Source organism: Bombina bombina, chromosome 1 (assembly GCF_027579735.1).
Source record: "Bombina bombina isolate aBomBom1 chromosome 1, aBomBom1.pri, whole genome shotgun sequence".
Taxonomy (NCBI): domain Eukaryota; kingdom Metazoa; phylum Chordata; class Amphibia; order Anura; family Bombinatoridae; genus Bombina; species Bombina bombina.
Window position 1 is genome coordinate 475,324,083 of NC_069499.1, and position 19,185 is coordinate 475,343,267.

Sequence of the window (19,185 nt, forward strand, 5' to 3'; positions counted from 1 at the left end):
ACAATCTGGCATTTTTTTTAAATACAGACTAATATAATATAATCCTGTAAATAAAATATTGGGGGAAGGAGTATCCCAGTAATCCCCTTTGAGAAACAACAAAAAATAGGGCTGGTCTTCATATTTTCCAGGGCTGCTTTTTTCCCCAGTCTGGCCCTGGATATTTGTTTCCTGTTGTGATGTTTGTACTCACGGTATAAATGGCTGCAAAAGTCCACTAGTCCACTATCTGTGAGTAGAGTAAAAAAATAATACAGAAGACAAGCAAAATGCAGTATCCTTTTCTGTACAATGTGTTGCTGATCGAGAACTTTCATCATACTATCTAGATAAGTATTTGTAAAAGGAAACTAAACTGCATATATACCAAACAGTTGCAGGAACCAATATAACAAGTTTCTACTCACCTTTAAAACCTGCAGTTAATTTTCTGCTTGATGAACTTTCCATCTGTTTCATCATACTGCTGGAACTCATCTCAACAAAGGATGCTTCTTTTAGTGAAGACATACTTGCAAATTTTGCTTCTGAAATACTGCTACTGCTAAAGGAAGCTTCTTGTCTAGAGGCAGACATTTGCATTGCTTGTACTGAGAAGCTTTCTTGCAGGCTTGCTTCCCCACCTGTTTTTAATACAACTTGTCTTGATGGTTCTTCAAGAAGACCTGTTGAAAGGGAGTATAAATGCTTATTAATGCTGTAGTTATTTAAATTGTCTAGATGTTCCGTTCTCATGTCACTGTTTTAAAGGCACAGTAAAACATTACAATACATTTCTGTAGTTTTGCTATAGAATAATATATTAGCCAAGTCTAAATGGTTTTTAAAACAAATTAAAGGGACAGTAAACACCAGAATGTTTGTTGTTTAAAAAGGTAGATAATCCCTTTATTACCCATTCACCAGTTTTGCATAACTAACACAGTTATAATAATATGCTTTTTACCTCTGTGATTACCTTGTATCTATGCCTCTGCAAACCTCCCCCTTATTTCAGTTCTTTTGACAGACATGCATTTTTAGCCAATCAGTGCTTGCTCTTAGGAGCTTCACGTGCCGGAGCTCAATGTTATCTATATGAAACAGATGAACTAACGCCCTCTAGTGGTGAAAAACTGTCAAAATGTTTTCCGATTAGAGGCAGTCTTCAAGGTCTAAGAAATTAGCACATGAACCTCCTAAATTTAGCTTTCAACTAAGAATACCAAGAGAACAAAGCAAAATTGGTAATAAAAGTAAATTGTAAAGTTGTTTAAAATTACATGCCCTATTTAAATCATGAAAGATTTTTTTTTTACTTTACTGTCCCTTTAACATCTTTTTATAGCAATAAATAGCAAAACTCCACCCACCATTTGCCTTATTTGGAGGAGGCAATTTGAGATTAAGGGCCTGATAATAAAAGATTCTACTGCTTGGATAGAAATTATAGTGCAGACCTCACAGGGGCTGAACACATTGAATGCTAAAAGAAAAAAGGGGGAACCCTCCAGAACTGTGAGATCTTCAACAAGATTCTAGGCTTTCGTTAGGATACAAATACAGAACTAAACAGTGGCTCTTGCCCTTCGGATATTTTTCGCACCCGGATTGACTCCTGTAAAAGATCCCCCGCACTAAGATCTCTACAAATCCAGATCTTAGAGTGGGGATCTTTTAAAGAATCAGTCCGGCTACAAAAAATATCTGAAGTGCATGAGATGCTGCTTACTTCCGCAGTCTGATCCTCACGAAAGATCTCTATGTGCATCCCTACTAGACAATCCAAATTTGCTATACTTGTCTAAGGGGCGTTTCCTGCACTTCTGTATTTGAAGGCGAGACAAGCTCAGTCCAATATAGCACTGCATGATATAAGAGTTTTGTTACACTTACACTTTGTGCTTGGTATTTTGTATTTTATATTACTTCACATTTAAGATGGGGTCCTTTCAGTATTATTACATTTAAGCTTTGCACGTTCTGTTTTAATACATTTAGATTTAAATCCAGCATCGATTTTACAAATTCTGATTGTGGTTTGAAAGTCTCTGTGTTGCTTTAACAATTTAGGATCATACTTTGTATGTTTCTGTTTATCTTTTACAAATTACATTGCACTTTTGTATTTTCTCTATTGTAATAAAACAGAGCTTCAAAAAGTGGGGAGGACAGGGCAGTCACCTGAGCTGAACAGAGGAGTTCCTAGGGTATGTCTGAAACTCTCTAAGCATTTGAAACAAGCTGGTCTCGCTGAATTATCTTGCCAGCTGTGAAGTTTGCTCAAAACTCACAATACACTTATTATTTAACTGACCAAAAAGTAATATATACAAAATTATAGGCAAAAACAAGTTTAATTGTAGAGAAAACATTTCAGTTTAACTTGTATTTGCTGCAAACTTTATATCAGCCCCAGGTGTTCTCCAGTTAACCCCTCTCTCCCTCCTGTGAAATTATGTATCCCATAGAGCCTCATTACTTTCTATGGAAGGCATCTCTCATCTCTCTGGGACTTCCAGGTTCTGCCCTTTTTCATATAGAATTCAGTGAGTTTGGCCCCTGTGAAACTGCACTATAATTTCTCTCCAAACTGGAGAATCTTTGCTTATTGAGCCCATAGAAAGTAATTAAGCTCTCTTGGAAACTGAAGCTGCCAGTTTTTCAGTTTTATTTTAGAATAAATACAAATTAATTTGTAAAAGATACACATAAATATACAAAATATGAGCCTAATTTGTTAAAGGTATACATAAACTGGTAAAGCATAATCCGAGTTTGTAAAATCACAACCCTAAATACACTGCTGTATACAAAATAAAATACAAAATAGAAAGTGCAAATGTAATGAAACATACTCTGAAGTGTAAAGTAATCTAAAATATAAAGCACAAAGTGTAAATCTAGCAGTACTCTCATGTCAGAAATGCAGGGAATGCCCCTTGGAGAATTTTAGCAAAATCTAACTTTTAAGAATTTCACTAGGAATCTTGCAGTGCGGGAAGATCATTTTATATCATCTCATCTTCGTGGAGAGGTTAAAAGGACATTATACACTAATTTTTTCTTTGCATAAATGTTTTGTAGATGATCTATTTATAAAGTACATAAAGTTTTTTTTTTTTAAAAATGTATAGTTTTGATTATTTTTAAGTAACATTGCTCTGATTTTCAGACTCCTAACCAAGCCCCAAAGTTTTATGTGAATACCGTCAGCTACCTTCTCCAGCTTGCTCCTGTTTGTGTAAAGAGCCTTTTCATATGCAAGATAAGGGGGAGTGTCTTATTTTCCACATGCAGTGGCCTTTCTAGCCACCCTTTCAACAAAGCTAAACTTAGAACTTCTAAGTAAGTTTTTAAACAGTTTTATACTGGATTTTTATATCAGTATCTGTGCATCTTATTTTTTTATAGTAGTGTCTATTACATGCAGTTATATGAACATGAGTGTATACTGTCCCTTTAACTAGTTCTCATGAGGTCCTTAGTCTGCAGACAACAAGTGTAGTCACTGTCATATAGTTAGTAAAAAAGTACATTGTTTTGCAGTTATCCGCTAAATCCAGTTAGGGAATGATATGTAGCAGAGATAGCATAAAGAAGTTAGCAGGGTGCATGGTAAGTTCTGAGAATAAGAAAACCACTAAGCACTAAATACATTTACTTTACCTCCCCTATCATGGGTGCTGTCATTCTGGAACCTAGCTACACTGCAGGTATCTGAAGGAGAGATGCTGCACATGTGGAAATAGGTCAGCACTGAAATGTAGTGAAAGATAGATTTCAACATGGCGGCACCCGTGACTAGAGGGAGGCAGAGAATGAGCTCAATACTATGCTTAATAAATGTATTTAGAGTTTAATGTCCCTTGAATTTTCAGAGCTAAATTAAATTAAACAAGGGCAAAATAAATAATGAAAATATGTTATGCATAACTAAACATTTTATATAAAAATATCAAGGTGTTTATTGTCAATTTAACTAACAGAGATTTCATAAACATTTAATAAAACAACTTACGGATCACATTTAATGAAGCCGTGGCAGAACATTGTCCATGGTAATTTTTAGCTTTGATTGTATATTTTCCACTATCTTTCACCGTCGCATTTTGAATTTCAAGACTGTATACATTTTTAGAACGAGTCACTCTTACATGGGATGAAATGGATATCTAAAATCACACAAATAAAAACATGTATGTTGTAGTCTTAAAAATAACACATATGAAATGTGAATACATTTGAATATTGAACTTTAAATTTTTTCACATTATTATTATTATATCTTTTTTTTAAATAATATACATTATACAGTATCCTGTAACATTTAAATGTGTTAATGTTTTAAGTATTTATTTACTTTTCTGGGATATAGAGATTTGCAAGTGAAAATCAATAGAAAAAAAACTTACTAAAACAAGAGAAAATAATTTGAGGGTGCGTAAGATCATTTAAAATGTTTTCTGTATGATTTGGTGCACAAAGTAACTTCTATTTTGAGATAAAAGCAGCTTTGTAATACCCTGTGATACTGGAGAATAAAGTATAAGATTCAGAATGGGTTAATTAAGTTAGTTACTTTCCTTGACACAAGCCTATACATAACTATAGAGATGGCATTCCATTGTCTGGGTATTAAATAAAATCTGCATACTTTAATATAGGTAATAGCAGTGTAGCATTACAGTACTTACAATCTGATTATCTTTAAACCATTCAACTTCAGGAGATGGATCACCAGTGATTTCACATGTAAATATGACATTCTGGCCTTCATTGACATTTTGAGACTTAGGCTGGTAAACAAACTCAGGGGCATTTGAGCTTTCTTTGCTAAATGTAAGATCAAACTGGCATTTGATGACACCTTGTTCAGTTTTAGCTTCACATGTGAGAATACCTTGATCTTTAATGCTGCCTTTTTTGATGGTTAATGTTTGATCATTTCCAGATATTCCATATCTGTAATCGTCTGAGTTTTTTACTTCAAATCCATTGAGTTGCCACTTTACTTGAGATGCACCAGGTATGTTGGCTTTGAGAGAGAGTTTCTGACCCTCACTAAAGGTGACATGACTTACTGAAGTTTTAATTTCAGTCTGGATAGTTTTCACTTCTTCAGAGAGCAGGGAGGTCTTAGTAATCGCTTCCTGGACTACGTTTTTTTCCTGAGAGGACACAGCAGACTTTGTTTTAGCTTTCTTAGCCTCAATTACACTTGAAACTTGGGAAAACACACTTTTAAAGGTCTGTCCAGTGAATTGTAATATGGTTCTTGAAGCACCTCCTTCTCCAGTGATTTCACATATATATTCACCTTGATCAGCTTCTGAAAGGTTTTGAATAGTAAGCTCGTATGTTCCATCAGATGAATAACGGAAACTGAAATGACTATCTTCTTTTAGTTTTTTACCATCTTTTAGCCATGTTACTTCTCTTCCATTCAGCAAGGTGCTTCCAACTACACAGGACATTTTAACTTTATCATCACTGGCTGCTACTTTCAAATGCTGAACTACCTTTGGAGCTGTAACAGTTGGTAGCTGTACTTTTTCTGCAGTTGGCTTAGTACCTGTTTTAGATTTTGTAGTTGTTGGTTCTGGAGACTTTACTCGCTTTGGTGATTTAATTGAATCATGAGATTTTTTGTGGTGTTCTGGAGATTTTACTCTTGGTGGTGATGTAATTGCTTTTTCTGTGGCCTTGCCACGCTTAATTGTAAGAGTAAAATGTGCCTCTTGTTTTCCTTCTGCATTTTCCACTACAACTGTGTAGCTTCCTTCATCTGAAAGTTTAACTGAAGTTATTTCAAAGGTAGACTTGTATTGAGATGTTGTTATGTGCTGTCGAACAGATGAAAAAATGGTTTGTCCAGAATGCTGCCATGTAACTGTTGGTGTTGGTTCACCATCAAAGTCACAAGTAAATCTTGCAGATTCACCTTCAGAAACTGTAACAGATTGTGGTCTTGTCAAAATTTTTGCTGGTTCTGAAGTTTTAAATTTCCTGTGCACAATCCTTTCTTCCAGGGCTCTGGCTTCAGCTGCAGTGACTCTCTTTTCTTCAGATGCATAAGCCTGATACTGCTCTCTGGATTCTCTTGATTCAGTCACTTGTGATCTTACTTCTCTTCTTTCAGAACTAGCCTCTAATGCTGAAGTTTTCTTGAAAGAAGAAACAGCATAGTCTTCTGTTTTTGTTAAATCAGGAAAAATGGACTTGGGTACAGCATCATCTCTGCGCCGAGAAGTGTATGTTGAAAAATCTCCACCTGCAATATCTAATGTTGCATAGTCAGAGGTTTCTCCCTTATAATTTGTACATAACACACGGTATGTTCCACTGTCTTCGGGTTGGCAATCAATAATTTCCAGTGTCAAAACACCACTGACGTTTGAAATGTGAAACTTGTGGCTTTCTTCAATTTCTGTGCCATTATGGTACCATTTGACATCACCTGTTGGTTTTGATTGAACATTTAGAATAAACCTAGTATTCTGACCAATTGGCACACGATGAGAACGCATTCTTAAAGTTATTCGTGGAGCATGATCCAAGGAGAAAGGCTGCTGAGTCAAAACTTCATACTTCCTTTCTGATGTCTTTTGAGTTTTTAGAGCTGCCTTCATTGACTCATATCTAGAAAATATATCAAATCTTGCTGTTCTCTCGAAACGAGAAAGTGACCTCTCACTAGACACAGGGCTGGGTGATCGTGGTCTTGTTCTTTCAGGTGTTGGGGACCTTCTTTCTGGTACTCGTGCAACAGCAGGTTTTGAACGTGGTCTTATTAGTTCAGAGACAGGACGCATTAATTCAATGTAAGTTGGAGAAAGGGATCTTCTTCTTCCAAGCAGTTTTGAAACACCTGGAGATTCTCTGCGTACATATTTAGAGACTTCCACTGCCTCTTCCTCTTCAACATCTGTTACTTGAGTTACTTCTCTTTGTCTCCTTGTTTTAAGCCTTAGTTTTTCTTCTTGTTCCATGTATTCAAGATCTTTTGTATACTGAGAAAGTCTCTGCGTTGTAGTATAAGGACGAAGCAATTCTTCCTCCTCTCGCTCATCAATTATTCTTTGTCTTTGTTTTGTTGGCTTATATACAGCTTTTTCATGTCGTTGTCTAAGATCTGCATAGCTTAATCCTGATTCAATCTTAGTTGGAATATGATAACTTAAATACTGTGATTCAGCTTCACTTCTCTTCACTGTGCTTACTTGAGCTGATGGGGAAGCGTAACGGAGGGTGGATAGCTCAAATCTTGGTGGGCTTCTGCTTGGAGGGGAAGCAGAAAAGCCCAACTCTAGTTCTTCTTCTAGACGTAATCTTTCCTCTTCAACTCTTTTCATTGCCAAATAATCATCAACTGAGAGAAGCAATTCATCATCTGACACATCCCCAAGAGAGCGCCTACGTGGTCTGTAATATTCATATTCATATTCTGGTGATGGTGTACGCCGTCGAGCTGGTCTCACAATTTCCAGATCATCCTGTGAAAGCTTTGGTATGCTCCACTTAGGTTTATATTGATCAGAAATACGTGGAAGAGGCATGACATAGAACTGCTCCCATCTTGAAAGGCGAATGCGTTTTGGACGTTTTTGAACAATTCGTTCAAGAGGTCCTGGCATTTCATATTGGTCTCTTATCTTCCTATACCATTTCATTTCAGACATTGGTACAAACTGCTTAATAGTCTGGTCTTCTTCAAGTGCAGTTGCGGCACGGATGCGAGGTTCTGGAATTTCATATGGCATGCGAATGGTTTTCACTTCTTTCTTTTTCTCCTCTTTCTGAATTTCATATTCACCTTTCACTGTTTTAGTGCTTACTGCTGGTTTATATAAGAGGGCAGCTTCCCTTAAAGCCTCCTGTGCAACTGGTGTTAGAGGAACAGAATCTGTACCAGCAAGAATTTCTGCCATTCTTAGTGTTTTGTCAATCTGTTTCTGAACATGTACTGTACGTTCTTCTTCAGACTTGTATTCCCGTTTGACATATCGCAAGCGTTCCACTTTTAGGTATGCTTGACAGCTTGTGGAACCTGCACTGTTTGTAGCAGTGACTCGGTAATAGCCTGAATCTTCTGGTAATGTATCTCTAATGAAGAGAGCAAAGTAGTCTAAACCTTCATGAATAATTTCAATGTTTGTACCCAATGCCAAGGCCTGACCATCTTTTTCCCATTTTAGTGTTGGTTTTGGAGTACCAGATACCCTAATTTCAAAGCGGACAGATTGACCTTCTTGGCAGTCAGAATTTGCCAGCAAGCGTTTGAACATTGGCCTTAAAGTATTGTCAGCTGCTGCTGGATGAGGTACAACAGTGAGTTTAGCCTTGCAGCTGTCCTCACCATATCTATTCTTTGCTATAACAGTATACTCTGCATCATCATTTTCTGTTAAGTTGTGAATGATCAGCTGATAAAGTCCTTTGTCTGATTCAAAAGTGTATTTTTTATCATCTGCACCTGGTTTGATTCTCTGTCCTGACTTCAACCAGGTTACTTGTGGATCAGGATGAACAGTTATTGTTACACCAAATCTCACATTTTCTCCAATGTAAGCAGTGCGGTTGAATAGGGGCAAAGTAAACTCAGGAGGTCTTTCCAGAAGCCTCATAGTATCTAGTCTACGTTTTACCTTTTTCACTGTCCTGCATCTGTAGTATTCATATTGCTCTCTGACACCTTTAACAAATAGTTCAGCATAGGAACTAGCCTCCCCATAGTCATTTACTACTTTACATCTGTATGTGCCATCATCGGATTTTGAAATGTCTTTAACATAAATTGTAGCAATGCCTTCATTATATGTAATTTCATACTTGTCACTAGGTTCCAACTGACGTATGCCGAAGTACCAGTTCACTTGTGTAGACTGGTCATAGTTTTCAATCTTGCAAGTAAATTTGACATACCCTAATTCTTCCCCAACAGCATGTAAAATCTGTCCAGTTATTGGTCCAATTTCAATAGAAGCTACTTTGACTTTAGCCACTGTAACTCCCTTTTGGGACCTTATGGCACCACCACAAGAAATACGTGCAACAGACACAACAAAATTCCATTCTTTCTTTATCAGGTTTTGATAGTAGCGTCTGTGTCTTAAAGTTTTTATGACTTTGGAGCTAATTTTTTCTGTCTTCTGTTTAAGCCATGAGTGCTCAAGGGTTTCACTTGCAGTCATACGAGACTTTCTTTCTTTAACCAGGAGACGGTCAATGAAATCCATTGCTTCAATACTCACATCTTTAAATGCTTCATCTTCAAAGTTGTATTCAGCATTAGTAATATTTTCAATAACTTGCTGGTTTGTTTCAGCAGCAAAAGGATTAATGCCACTTAAAAGTATGTAGACAAGTGTACCAAGAGACCACATATCAGTTGCTGTGCTGACCAAATCATGTTGATGAACTTCTGGTGCACAATACTCAGGAGCAGTGAACTGAACTCTGAAATTGTCTCCAGGTATTAATTGTCTTGCTTGCCCAAATTCAGTAATTTTAATGGTTGAGCTTTTTCTTGTGCTGTAGATAACATTTTCTGGTCTGATATCAAAGTGTCCAATGCTCTTGGAATGAAGAAACTCAAGAGCTTCACAGACCTGGCGTACATATGACACAATTTCCCTTTCACTGAGTTCAAATCCAGAGGTGCCAATTCTTTCAAAAATGTCAACACCAGATATAAACTCAAAGATCATAACTAGTTCCTCAAGGCTTTCAAAAGATTCATAAAGGTTTAAGATATGTCTGTGACGAGCAATGTTAAGGATAGAAATTTCCTTTTTAACTGAAACTTGATCAGCACCTTTAACTTTTACAAATTTGGCCAAGTAAGTCTTCTTTGAAGAATTTTCTATGCAACGATGAACAATTCCAAACTGCCCATTACCAAGCTCTTCTGCAATTGAAAATTTTTCATGGAGCACTTTGGTAGAAGAGTGTAATGCTTTTGTTTTGGATACTTCTGTGATTTCATACACTTCATCATCATAGTTCAAAATTCTTGATTTATCTTCTTTTGTAACAACTGGATCTGTTGGTTCTGATGGCTGACTCTGCCCAAACTTGTTTTCTGCAATTATTCGGAATTGGTATCTTGTCTTACCAAATAAGTTAACCACAGTATATCTTGTTTCACGAGACTGTGCAACACGGATCCATCTTTCTGCTGTTGTTGCACATTTTTCAATAATGTAATTAGTAATTTTGCTTCCACCATCAGTAGCTGGTGGATTCCATGTTAAATTGACTGAATCTCTTGATACATCACTGACTTTAAGTCCTCTTGGTGGGTCAGGAACATCTGCCACATCAAGTTCCACAGTCTTTTGATCAATTCCAAATCTGTTCTTTGCACAGACAACATAAAAACCAGCATCTTTTCTCTCAACACCATTGGAAAATACCAATGAAGTAAATGATCTTGTGACAATAACTTGATATTGCCCATTGTTGTCAATAAGATCTTGGCCTTTTTGCCAGGTGATGACTGGATCTGGTTTGCCAGAGAAAGGAATTTTGATGCTTACAACTTCACCCCTAAGGGCATGGACAGCACCCATTCCTTCAAGGTGTTTAGGAAGATTGATTTTAGCAGGAACTGCAAACAGAAAGAAGAAAAAGAAAACAATTTTTTTTGTTTAAAATGATAAAAAAATATATTTTTTTAAGTGATCATAAAATATGTCAGAAATATTTACCTTCCACATCCAATGATGCTGTTGCAGAAATGGATCCTCCTTGGTTTGTGGCTCTAACTTGATAGACAGTTGCATCTTCTTCTGTAACATTTGTAATGACTAGCTGATAATAGCCACCTTTAAATTCTTGCAGCTTCACCTTTTCTCCATCAGGAAGGATTTCCTTACCCTGTCTAAACCATTTAACTGTTGGCTTGGGGTGACCAATAATCTTGCTGACAAAGGTTGCATTGCTCTTATATTTCACATTAAGATTTCTTAGTTCTTCCTTAAACTGTGGAGCACGGATTTGTACATCTGATTTAGGAATAATAGGATCAGATGTTTCACTCCATTCACTTTCCCCACCAAGGTTTTGACATTTAACACGGAATTCATATTCAAGGCCTTCAATAAGACCTGTGACAGAATATACAGTTTCACGAATTTCATCTGTTGTCACTGAAATCCATTTGTTTTGTTTCTTCTCCTTCTTTTCAAGGAAGTAGTTTGTAATCTTTGCACCTCCATCACTGGCTGGTGGTTTCCATGAAACCACACAGGAATCCTTTGTAATAGCACTAGCAATAGGTTTAGCTGGAGCTCCTGGTTTTTCTGAAATAAATAAATACATGAATTATTTAAAATGATCAAGAATCATTTGCCAAATAATATACAGATAAACTTTCATTAACCATTTTTGTAAATAAAAAACTTTTTTTATACCCCCTACCCCAAAAACCACAAAACAAAACAAACTTTACTCACCAAATGGACTCTTGATAATAACAATTGATGGAATTTCTAGTGATTCACTTATGCCATATAAATTCTGAGCAGAAACACGGAAGTAATAGCCAGCATTTTCCATTAAGTTAACAATTCTGCAGGTTGTTCCAGATATAGAGGAAGACACAAGTTGCCACTCAGCACCTTCTTTGGCTTCCCTACGCTCCACTACATAGTTGGTTATCATTGCTCCTCCATCATCCTCTGGGGGTTTCCAGCTGATAACCACTGAATTTTTCAGTAAGGCTTCCACAATAACTGGTCCAGCTGGCTTATCAGGTTTATCTATGAGAAGAAAATACAGCAAATAAGAACTGAGCATTTTGCATGCCTGCATGTATGTACGATGCACACACACACACACACACACACAGAGTAAATAAAAACATCTAAAGTACCTTGAATTTCTACATTGAGTACGGTATCAACTGTTCCAAGAATGTTGCTAAGTTGTACTCTGTATTTGCCAGCATGAGCTTTGTGTTGGACATTCTTTATTACTAGGTGAGTGTAAGTTTCTGTATTCTCAATTGCGATAGTTTCTGAAGCCTTCAATGGTTTTTTGCCATGGAACCAAGTAATAGCTGGCACTGGACGTCCAATATATGCAACATGAAGACGAAGTGTTGTACCCACACCTACAACATATTTCTCTTTCAGTGGGAAACCAGGATGAAATTGTGGTGTAGCTTCCAAAAGTAGTTTGCCACTAGTTTCAATTTCACCAGCATCATTAACAGCAACACAACTATAGAGTCCTTCATCTTCTTGTTCTTCTGTCAGGACAGTAAGAATGTGATTACGTCCATCAGAGGACATTTTGTATTTCCGGCTTTGTACTAGCTCTTTACCAAAACGATACCATTTGATGTCAGGGAGTGGTCTTCCAACAATCTGGCAAGAAAGTTTGGCGCTTTCACCAAGTTTCACGGTAACTTCCTTTATTTCTTGTCTTAGACCAGGAGCTTCACCAGCTGTGTTAAAAAAGTATTTTATTAATATATATTCGTTTCCATAAACTGGATTTAGTTGTTTCAGACACAGATACAGTTTTACAGTTTTTAATCAAATATGCTAAAAATGCAAATAGTCTTTTGCATACATGAACAAGTTGCCATGTTGGAGGGGTGTAAACGTTACAACTGCTAGTAATTGAAAAATACTTAATCAAAGTCTGGTAGATTTTTTTGTTGTTACAGCCAGTTGTAAAGTTTACAGGTGGCATGCAATTTACCCCATATACACTTTCCCACACAGTTTTGCATACATATTATACTAAAAACTATAATTTTATATTTAATTTTAAAAATGTGTTTTTTTAACCTAATTAAAAAACCAGTATAATTAAATGTTGTATTCTCAGTGGGTGTTTTTCTAAATAGAGGCTCGATAACCTCTTATTGGTGCATACCCATATTCAAATTCTTTATTCTTGACTATCAGAAAAAGAGGATAGGATCTCATATTGTATAGATACCTTTAAAAGACAGGGAAAACAGCACTCTTTTAATATATCAAAAGACACCTATTTATTTATACAGTTCCAAAATCCAGAACTGATATCAAAAAGAACATAAACAGGTGCAGTAAAAAAATATTGTACATTCATACATCAAGAAACAAACAACCATATGCGGTTTAATAATAAAAGAGCATATATATCTCCTAATATAGCTTAAAAGTCCACTATGTCAGTCTGAAAAAGAAATTGTGTGCACACAAAAAAAAACAGCATCTTTTCTCTCCACAGAGGGCGTTAAAGAGCTGCTGTCTTTTTCAAGGAAGTGCAGTGTGTTCAAGTGCTGGGAAGCAGTGGAGGGAGCGAAGGCCAAAGTAAGGTAGGATTTATGTATCCTGTCTCCACTGAAGCGGTGGGACTGAAGAAACCTTAAAAGCCTAGTTGCAGAAGGTAACACTCCCTACCACACAACAGACTTTTTGTAAGCACCTAATGGCACTCAATAGCGGCATAATACTAACATCTGCTAATCTATTAATGCTCAAAACATTTGCTAACCTGCTTTTGCTTACGCTATATACGTCTAAAAGTGAGTCATGACTGTGACATAACTGGAACATGAACTGACAATCTGTTGAATTTGTTGCATATATACTGTATATACGGAAGTTGCTCCTTTTCTATGCCTACTGGATATGCTGCAAATAGCATGCTTTTCTTTTCACAGTGTACCAGCGCTGGCCACTACATGTCTTGAATAAGAACTTATTTTTTTGTGTGCACACAATTTCTTTTTCAGACTCAGATAGTGGACTTTTAAGCTATATTAGGAGATATATATGCTCTTATATGATTAAACTGCATATGGTTGTTTGTTTCTTGATGTATGAATGTACAATCTCTTTTTACTGCACCTGTTTATGTTTTGATATCAGTTCTGGATTTTGGAACTGTATAAATAAATAGGTGTCTTTTAAAATATTAAAATAGTGCTGTTTTCCCTGTCTTTTAAAGGTATCTCTACAATATGAGATCTTATCCTCTTTTTCTGATAGTCAAGAATAAAGAATTTGAATATGGGTATGCACCAATAAGAGGTTATCGAGCCTCTATTTAGAAAAACACCCACTGAGAATACAACATTTAATTATACTGGTTTTTTAATTAGGTTAAAAAAACACATTTTTAAAATTAAATATAAATAATTAAAAAAAACAAATTAGTATTTTAGTAGGACTCACATGTAAGTTTGGTCTTTACAGTCATTGCTGTTCTGCGTGGTCTGCCCATTCCAGTTTCATTTTCAGCAAAAACTCGGAATTCATATTCTGTTGCTTCCAGCAAACCACCCATAGTGAATTGTTTGTCCTTAGAACGTTCCTTGTTGCATTTTTTCCATGCACTTTCTCCAGATTGACGGTATTCAATCCAGTAGCCAAGGATTTCTTTTCCACCATCACATTCAGGTTTTTCCCATTGTATAGTTATACTATCCTTGGATATGGAGATAACTTCAATGTCACCAGGCTGACTTGGCTTATCTGTAAATGATTACAGGTCAAAAAATTTTCATATTAATTATACTTTTTTTTTAAATTAATTGTTCTCTGATAACACTAAATTTAAATATTGAGTCAACTCACCAAATGGGTCTTTACAAATAACCAAGTCGCAGGCTGGACTTGCTTCACTTAAACCAACATCATTTTGTGCGATGATACGGAATTGATATTCAGCATCTGGTACAAGTCCAGTCACTGTAAACATGGTTGTGGTTATGTGGGTCTTATTATGTCTGACCCACTTGTCTGTAGTTGTCTCTTTACGTTCAATATAATATCCAGTGACACGAGAACCGCCATCATCTCTAGGTCTAGACCAAGATAAGCTGACAGAGCTCTTTGTGACATCCACTATTTCTGGTGGGTTGCTTGGAGGTTCTGGAACATCTGTAGATTAAAATTAGAATTGTTATTATTGCATGAGCAATTAGACTATTACACTATTTTTAGTTATTAGGTATTAACTAAATCTTTATCAAAAGTTTAAATTAATACATACTCAGTGGAGTCTTTGGTACTACAGGGTCTTCGGATTTTAATGGACGACTAACACCAAACTGGTTTTCACTGGAAACACGGAAATGGTATTCCACATTTTCTTTAAGACCTTTAACAACCAGTGAGGTTCCCTTAACTCTTGAATCAACTGTGTACCAAGCAGTTTTGGGAACTTCACGTCTTTCAACAATATAGCCAAGTATATCAGAGCCACCATCATCAGCAGGAGCTCTCCAGCTTACTCTTACAGAGCGGGCCTGGATGTCATCATATTCTAGTGGTCCTTCTGGAGTGTCTGGGCTTCCAATCACTTTAACTTTAAAGTACACTGCCTTTTTACCACATTTATTTTCCAGTATTAGATCATAAGTGCCAGTATCTTCTTTGACGGCTTCCTTAATGACAAGTTCAGTATGTGTTTCTGATGTTGCAATCATAGCTCTCTTGCTTACATCCCGGCCTTCCTTTGTCCATTTGCATATAGGGATAGGTTTGCCTTTTATTGGTACTGATATTTTGATTGCTCCACCTTGCCTTACAACAATACCTTCCTGGTATTTTACATCTAATTCGTAATCAGGATATTCTGAAATGGAATTATGCAAATATTTAATGGAATTATCTACTTTAAAAAGAAAAACTAAATTTACTTAACATTTATTTAAAAAAATAAGTTTAGGTATTCAGAAAAATACTTATATTATATCATATTCTTATGATGATGCAGTGTCAAAATTAGTTGTGTCTTTTCAGTGTTAGGTGATCAAACCTTTTTATGTAGATTTAAAAAGTATGTCTCTTACCAAGCATTTCAGTAATTTTGACAGTTCCTGGCACTTCTGCTGGTTCTCCTGGTCCACCAGCATTGCAAGCTACAACACGGAACCTGTATTCAGCTCCTTGTGGAAGGTGAGTGAGTGTATATTCACAAATCTTGGTAGGTGTGGTATTGCACTTGGTCCATTCATACTGATCAATCTTTTGCATTTCAATTAAGTAACCAGTGACTTTAGAACCACCTTCCTCTTCTGGTGGACTCCATGCCAATGAAACAGATGTTCTTGTGGTATCTGTAACTCTTGGATTCTGCGGTTTAGCTGGAGGAGCTGCAAGAAACAAAAACAATTTAAAAAAAAAGTTTTTTCTTGTCTCTTAGAGATAACCACCTAAGAGTAAAAAGATGATGTAAGGATGAACAATTTTAACTTTTAACTTTAAATTTTAATTATTAAATTTTTAATACATTTTTTGTACTTACCTATTGGATCCATTGCAACAGCAGGTTTGGAGGAACGGCTTGGTTTTCCAACGCCTCTTGCATTTATACCTGTGACACGATGTTCATATTCAAGACCTTCAATAAGTCCAGTTGATCGGTACCTTGTCATTGTCACTGGCACTTTGTTTGCACGGACCCATCTATCTGCTCTAACCTCTTTACGTTCCACAATATAGCCAATAACTTGGGAGCCACCATCTTCATCTGGTTCATTCCAAGTTAGAGTCATGCCATCCCGTGAGACATCAAACACTTGAGGAGTATCTGGAGGTCCAGGAATGCCTGTAACAAGATTAATCCCACACTATAAGAAAAATGCTAGTAGAAATGCATCTGAGATAAAGAATGCATATTTTAAATGATATGATATGAAATAAACTGGGGTACATGTATTTAGACTGAATAATTTATTACAATTACACTACATAATATTGCAAAAACTTCCATTTATTAGTTTAAAACACTCTTGCAACTATTGTACATAAACTACCAAAATACAATAAAATAAATAATGCAGACGGGTAATCAGTGTTCTCCACAAGTGACAGTGTAATATTTTTCAATATTATAAAATCTTCTGTTATTTATAAATGTTACTTAAGCTACCCAAAGCACAAATTAAGTGAATAAAGGAACATGCATTGATTCGAAGGGACATGAAACCCAAATGTTTTCTTTAATGATTCATAAAAAGCATAGTTTTAAACAACTTTCCAGTTTACGTCAATTATCTAACTTGCTTCATTCTCTTTTTTATGCTTTGTTGAAAAGCATAATAAGTAGGCTCAGAAGCTGGGAGCTAGCTACGGAATGGTGGCTGCACATATATGCCTCTTGTCATTGGCTTAACAATGTGTTCAGCTAGCTCCCAGCAGTGCATTGTTGCTCCTTTAATAAAGGATACAAACAGATAGAAGCAAAATTGATAACTGGAGTAAATCGGAAATTTTAAAAATATATGCTCTACCTGAACCATGAAAGAAAAATTTGAGGTTTTTATGTCCCTTTAACAATTTGTGTAACAAACATTAAAATGTAATTTTAGCTTAATATTGACTTAAATTTTAACCTATGTGATCAGTAAAATAAGCTGAGTGGTGTGCCCATTAAATTGGTCCTGAGAAGAACACTAGTAATTATTGTAACACATACTACTATAAAATACTTACTTATTCTACTCTTGCACTCTACAGTCTCAGATTGCAAGTAAGAACCAATGCCAAATCGATTTGTTGCAGCAACTCGGAACACATATTCAGTGCCCTCAGTAAGTCTTGTGAACTTAAATAGAGGCCTTGTCACCGATTCAGAAACAGGAAGCCATCCAGGACGATGAGCATCTCGTTGTTCCACAACATACCCACTAATTGTGGCTCCTCCATCCATTAGTGGTGGTTGCCAAGAGATAGATACTGATGTGGCATCAACTTCATCAATTACAATTGGCCCAACAGGTGCACTTGGTTTATCTGTTGTAATATAAATTATATAATATTAAAAAATAAATAAAAAATGCATAAAAAAACAACAAAATAGGACAAACAAAACTTACCAAGAATGATAACTTTTATTATCTCAGTAGCTGTTCCAGTAGAGTTCTTAAGTTCAAGTGTGTAATCGCCAGTATCATTAATAGTAGTCTCACGGATAGTTAGTTTGGCTACTTTATTTACAGTTTCAATCTTAACCCGGTCAACTTCCTTTATCTTGTTACCAGCAAAGAACCAAGAAACAGTTGGAGGAGGACGACCATGGATGGGTATGGCAAACTCAATTGGTCTGCCAGCTGGTACATGTATAGTCTTCTGAGGTATTCCAGCCAGGTCAATGACTGGCATGACTAAAAAAAAAAAAATATACAAGATAAGATGTTTGAGTGTTTTCCTATGACTGTACATGTATATGTATGTAATACATTTGTCCAAAAAAATTGCACATACCTTTTTGATCTTGTACAGTTACTGCTGTTACAATTTCTCTTGGTTCAGAGACACCCTTCTGGTTTTGTGCTCTTACTTTGAACAAATATTGTTCACCTTCATTTAGAGAAGTTATGGTATAGTCAAGAACTGCTGGTTTCACAGCTGCCACTTTCAGCCATTTCTCTGTTCCAGCTCTACAGGCTTCAATGACATAGCCAGTTAGTCGGCTTCCACCATCATGGAGTGGTTTCTCCCAGGCAAGAGAAACTGTTGATTTAGTAACATCAACAACTTCAAGTTTCTGTGGCACCATTGGCACCTCGGATACCAAGACTGCGTCTGATGTTTCACATGGTTCACCAATGCCATAAATATTTTCTGGCAGTACTCTAAAGTAGTACATACAACCTTCTGTGAGTCCAGTGATTCGGTAAATTGTCTTATTACATTTTGTTGTTACAGTCTTAAAGGCTCTCATAGCTGCTTCACGCCTCTCAATTATATAATTGTTTACTGGTGCTCCACCATCCAAGATGGGAACATCCCAAGTAATTGTAGCTGAATCTCTGGATACTTCCTTCACTCTCACTGAGCCACATGGGCCTGGTGAATCTAAAAATGAAACCACATATATTATACAAATGTTCTTTACTAATAGAATTGTTGTTTAAATTTGTATATTTTGGAAAACAACTTACCATATACTTTGACAACAACTGTTGCTGATTTCTTTCCAGATTGATTTACTGCCTCAATGGTGTATTTTCCAGCATCATATCTGTTTACTTTCTCAACAACAAGTAAGGTGTAGCTGTCAGTAATATCAATAATGGCACGGCTTGCAAGATCAACACCTTCCTTTCTCCATGTAATTACTGGAGATGGTCTTCCAGACACAGATACCATGAGACGTAAAGATCCTCCAGCTCTAACTGTAACAATCTTTTTGAGGTCATCCGCAAGCTCAAGATCGGGTATTTCTATTATAAATTAATTAAGATATACT

The 19,185-nt window shown here is 36.2% G+C and overlaps 1 protein-coding gene across 1 annotated transcript in view; it reads right to left on the reverse strand.

Moving 5' to 3' along the window:
* Positions 1-19,185, reverse strand: part of TTN (titin) — a 274,184-nt gene that overhangs the window by 1,556 nt on the left and 253,443 nt on the right. Inside the window, 15 exon segments of the mRNA XM_053712845.1 lie at positions 408-665; positions 4,001-4,154; positions 4,677-10,591; positions 10,692-11,285; positions 11,439-11,744; positions 11,858-12,433; positions 14,160-14,459; positions 14,562-14,867; positions 14,980-15,564; positions 15,782-16,084; positions 16,237-16,539; positions 17,427-17,726; positions 17,810-18,097; positions 18,198-18,791; positions 18,878-19,159. Coding sequence (XP_053568820.1) covers positions 408-665; positions 4,001-4,154; positions 4,677-10,591; positions 10,692-11,285; positions 11,439-11,744; positions 11,858-12,433; positions 14,160-14,459; positions 14,562-14,867; positions 14,980-15,564; positions 15,782-16,084; positions 16,237-16,539; positions 17,427-17,726; positions 17,810-18,097; positions 18,198-18,791; positions 18,878-19,159 — 11,064 coding nt within the window.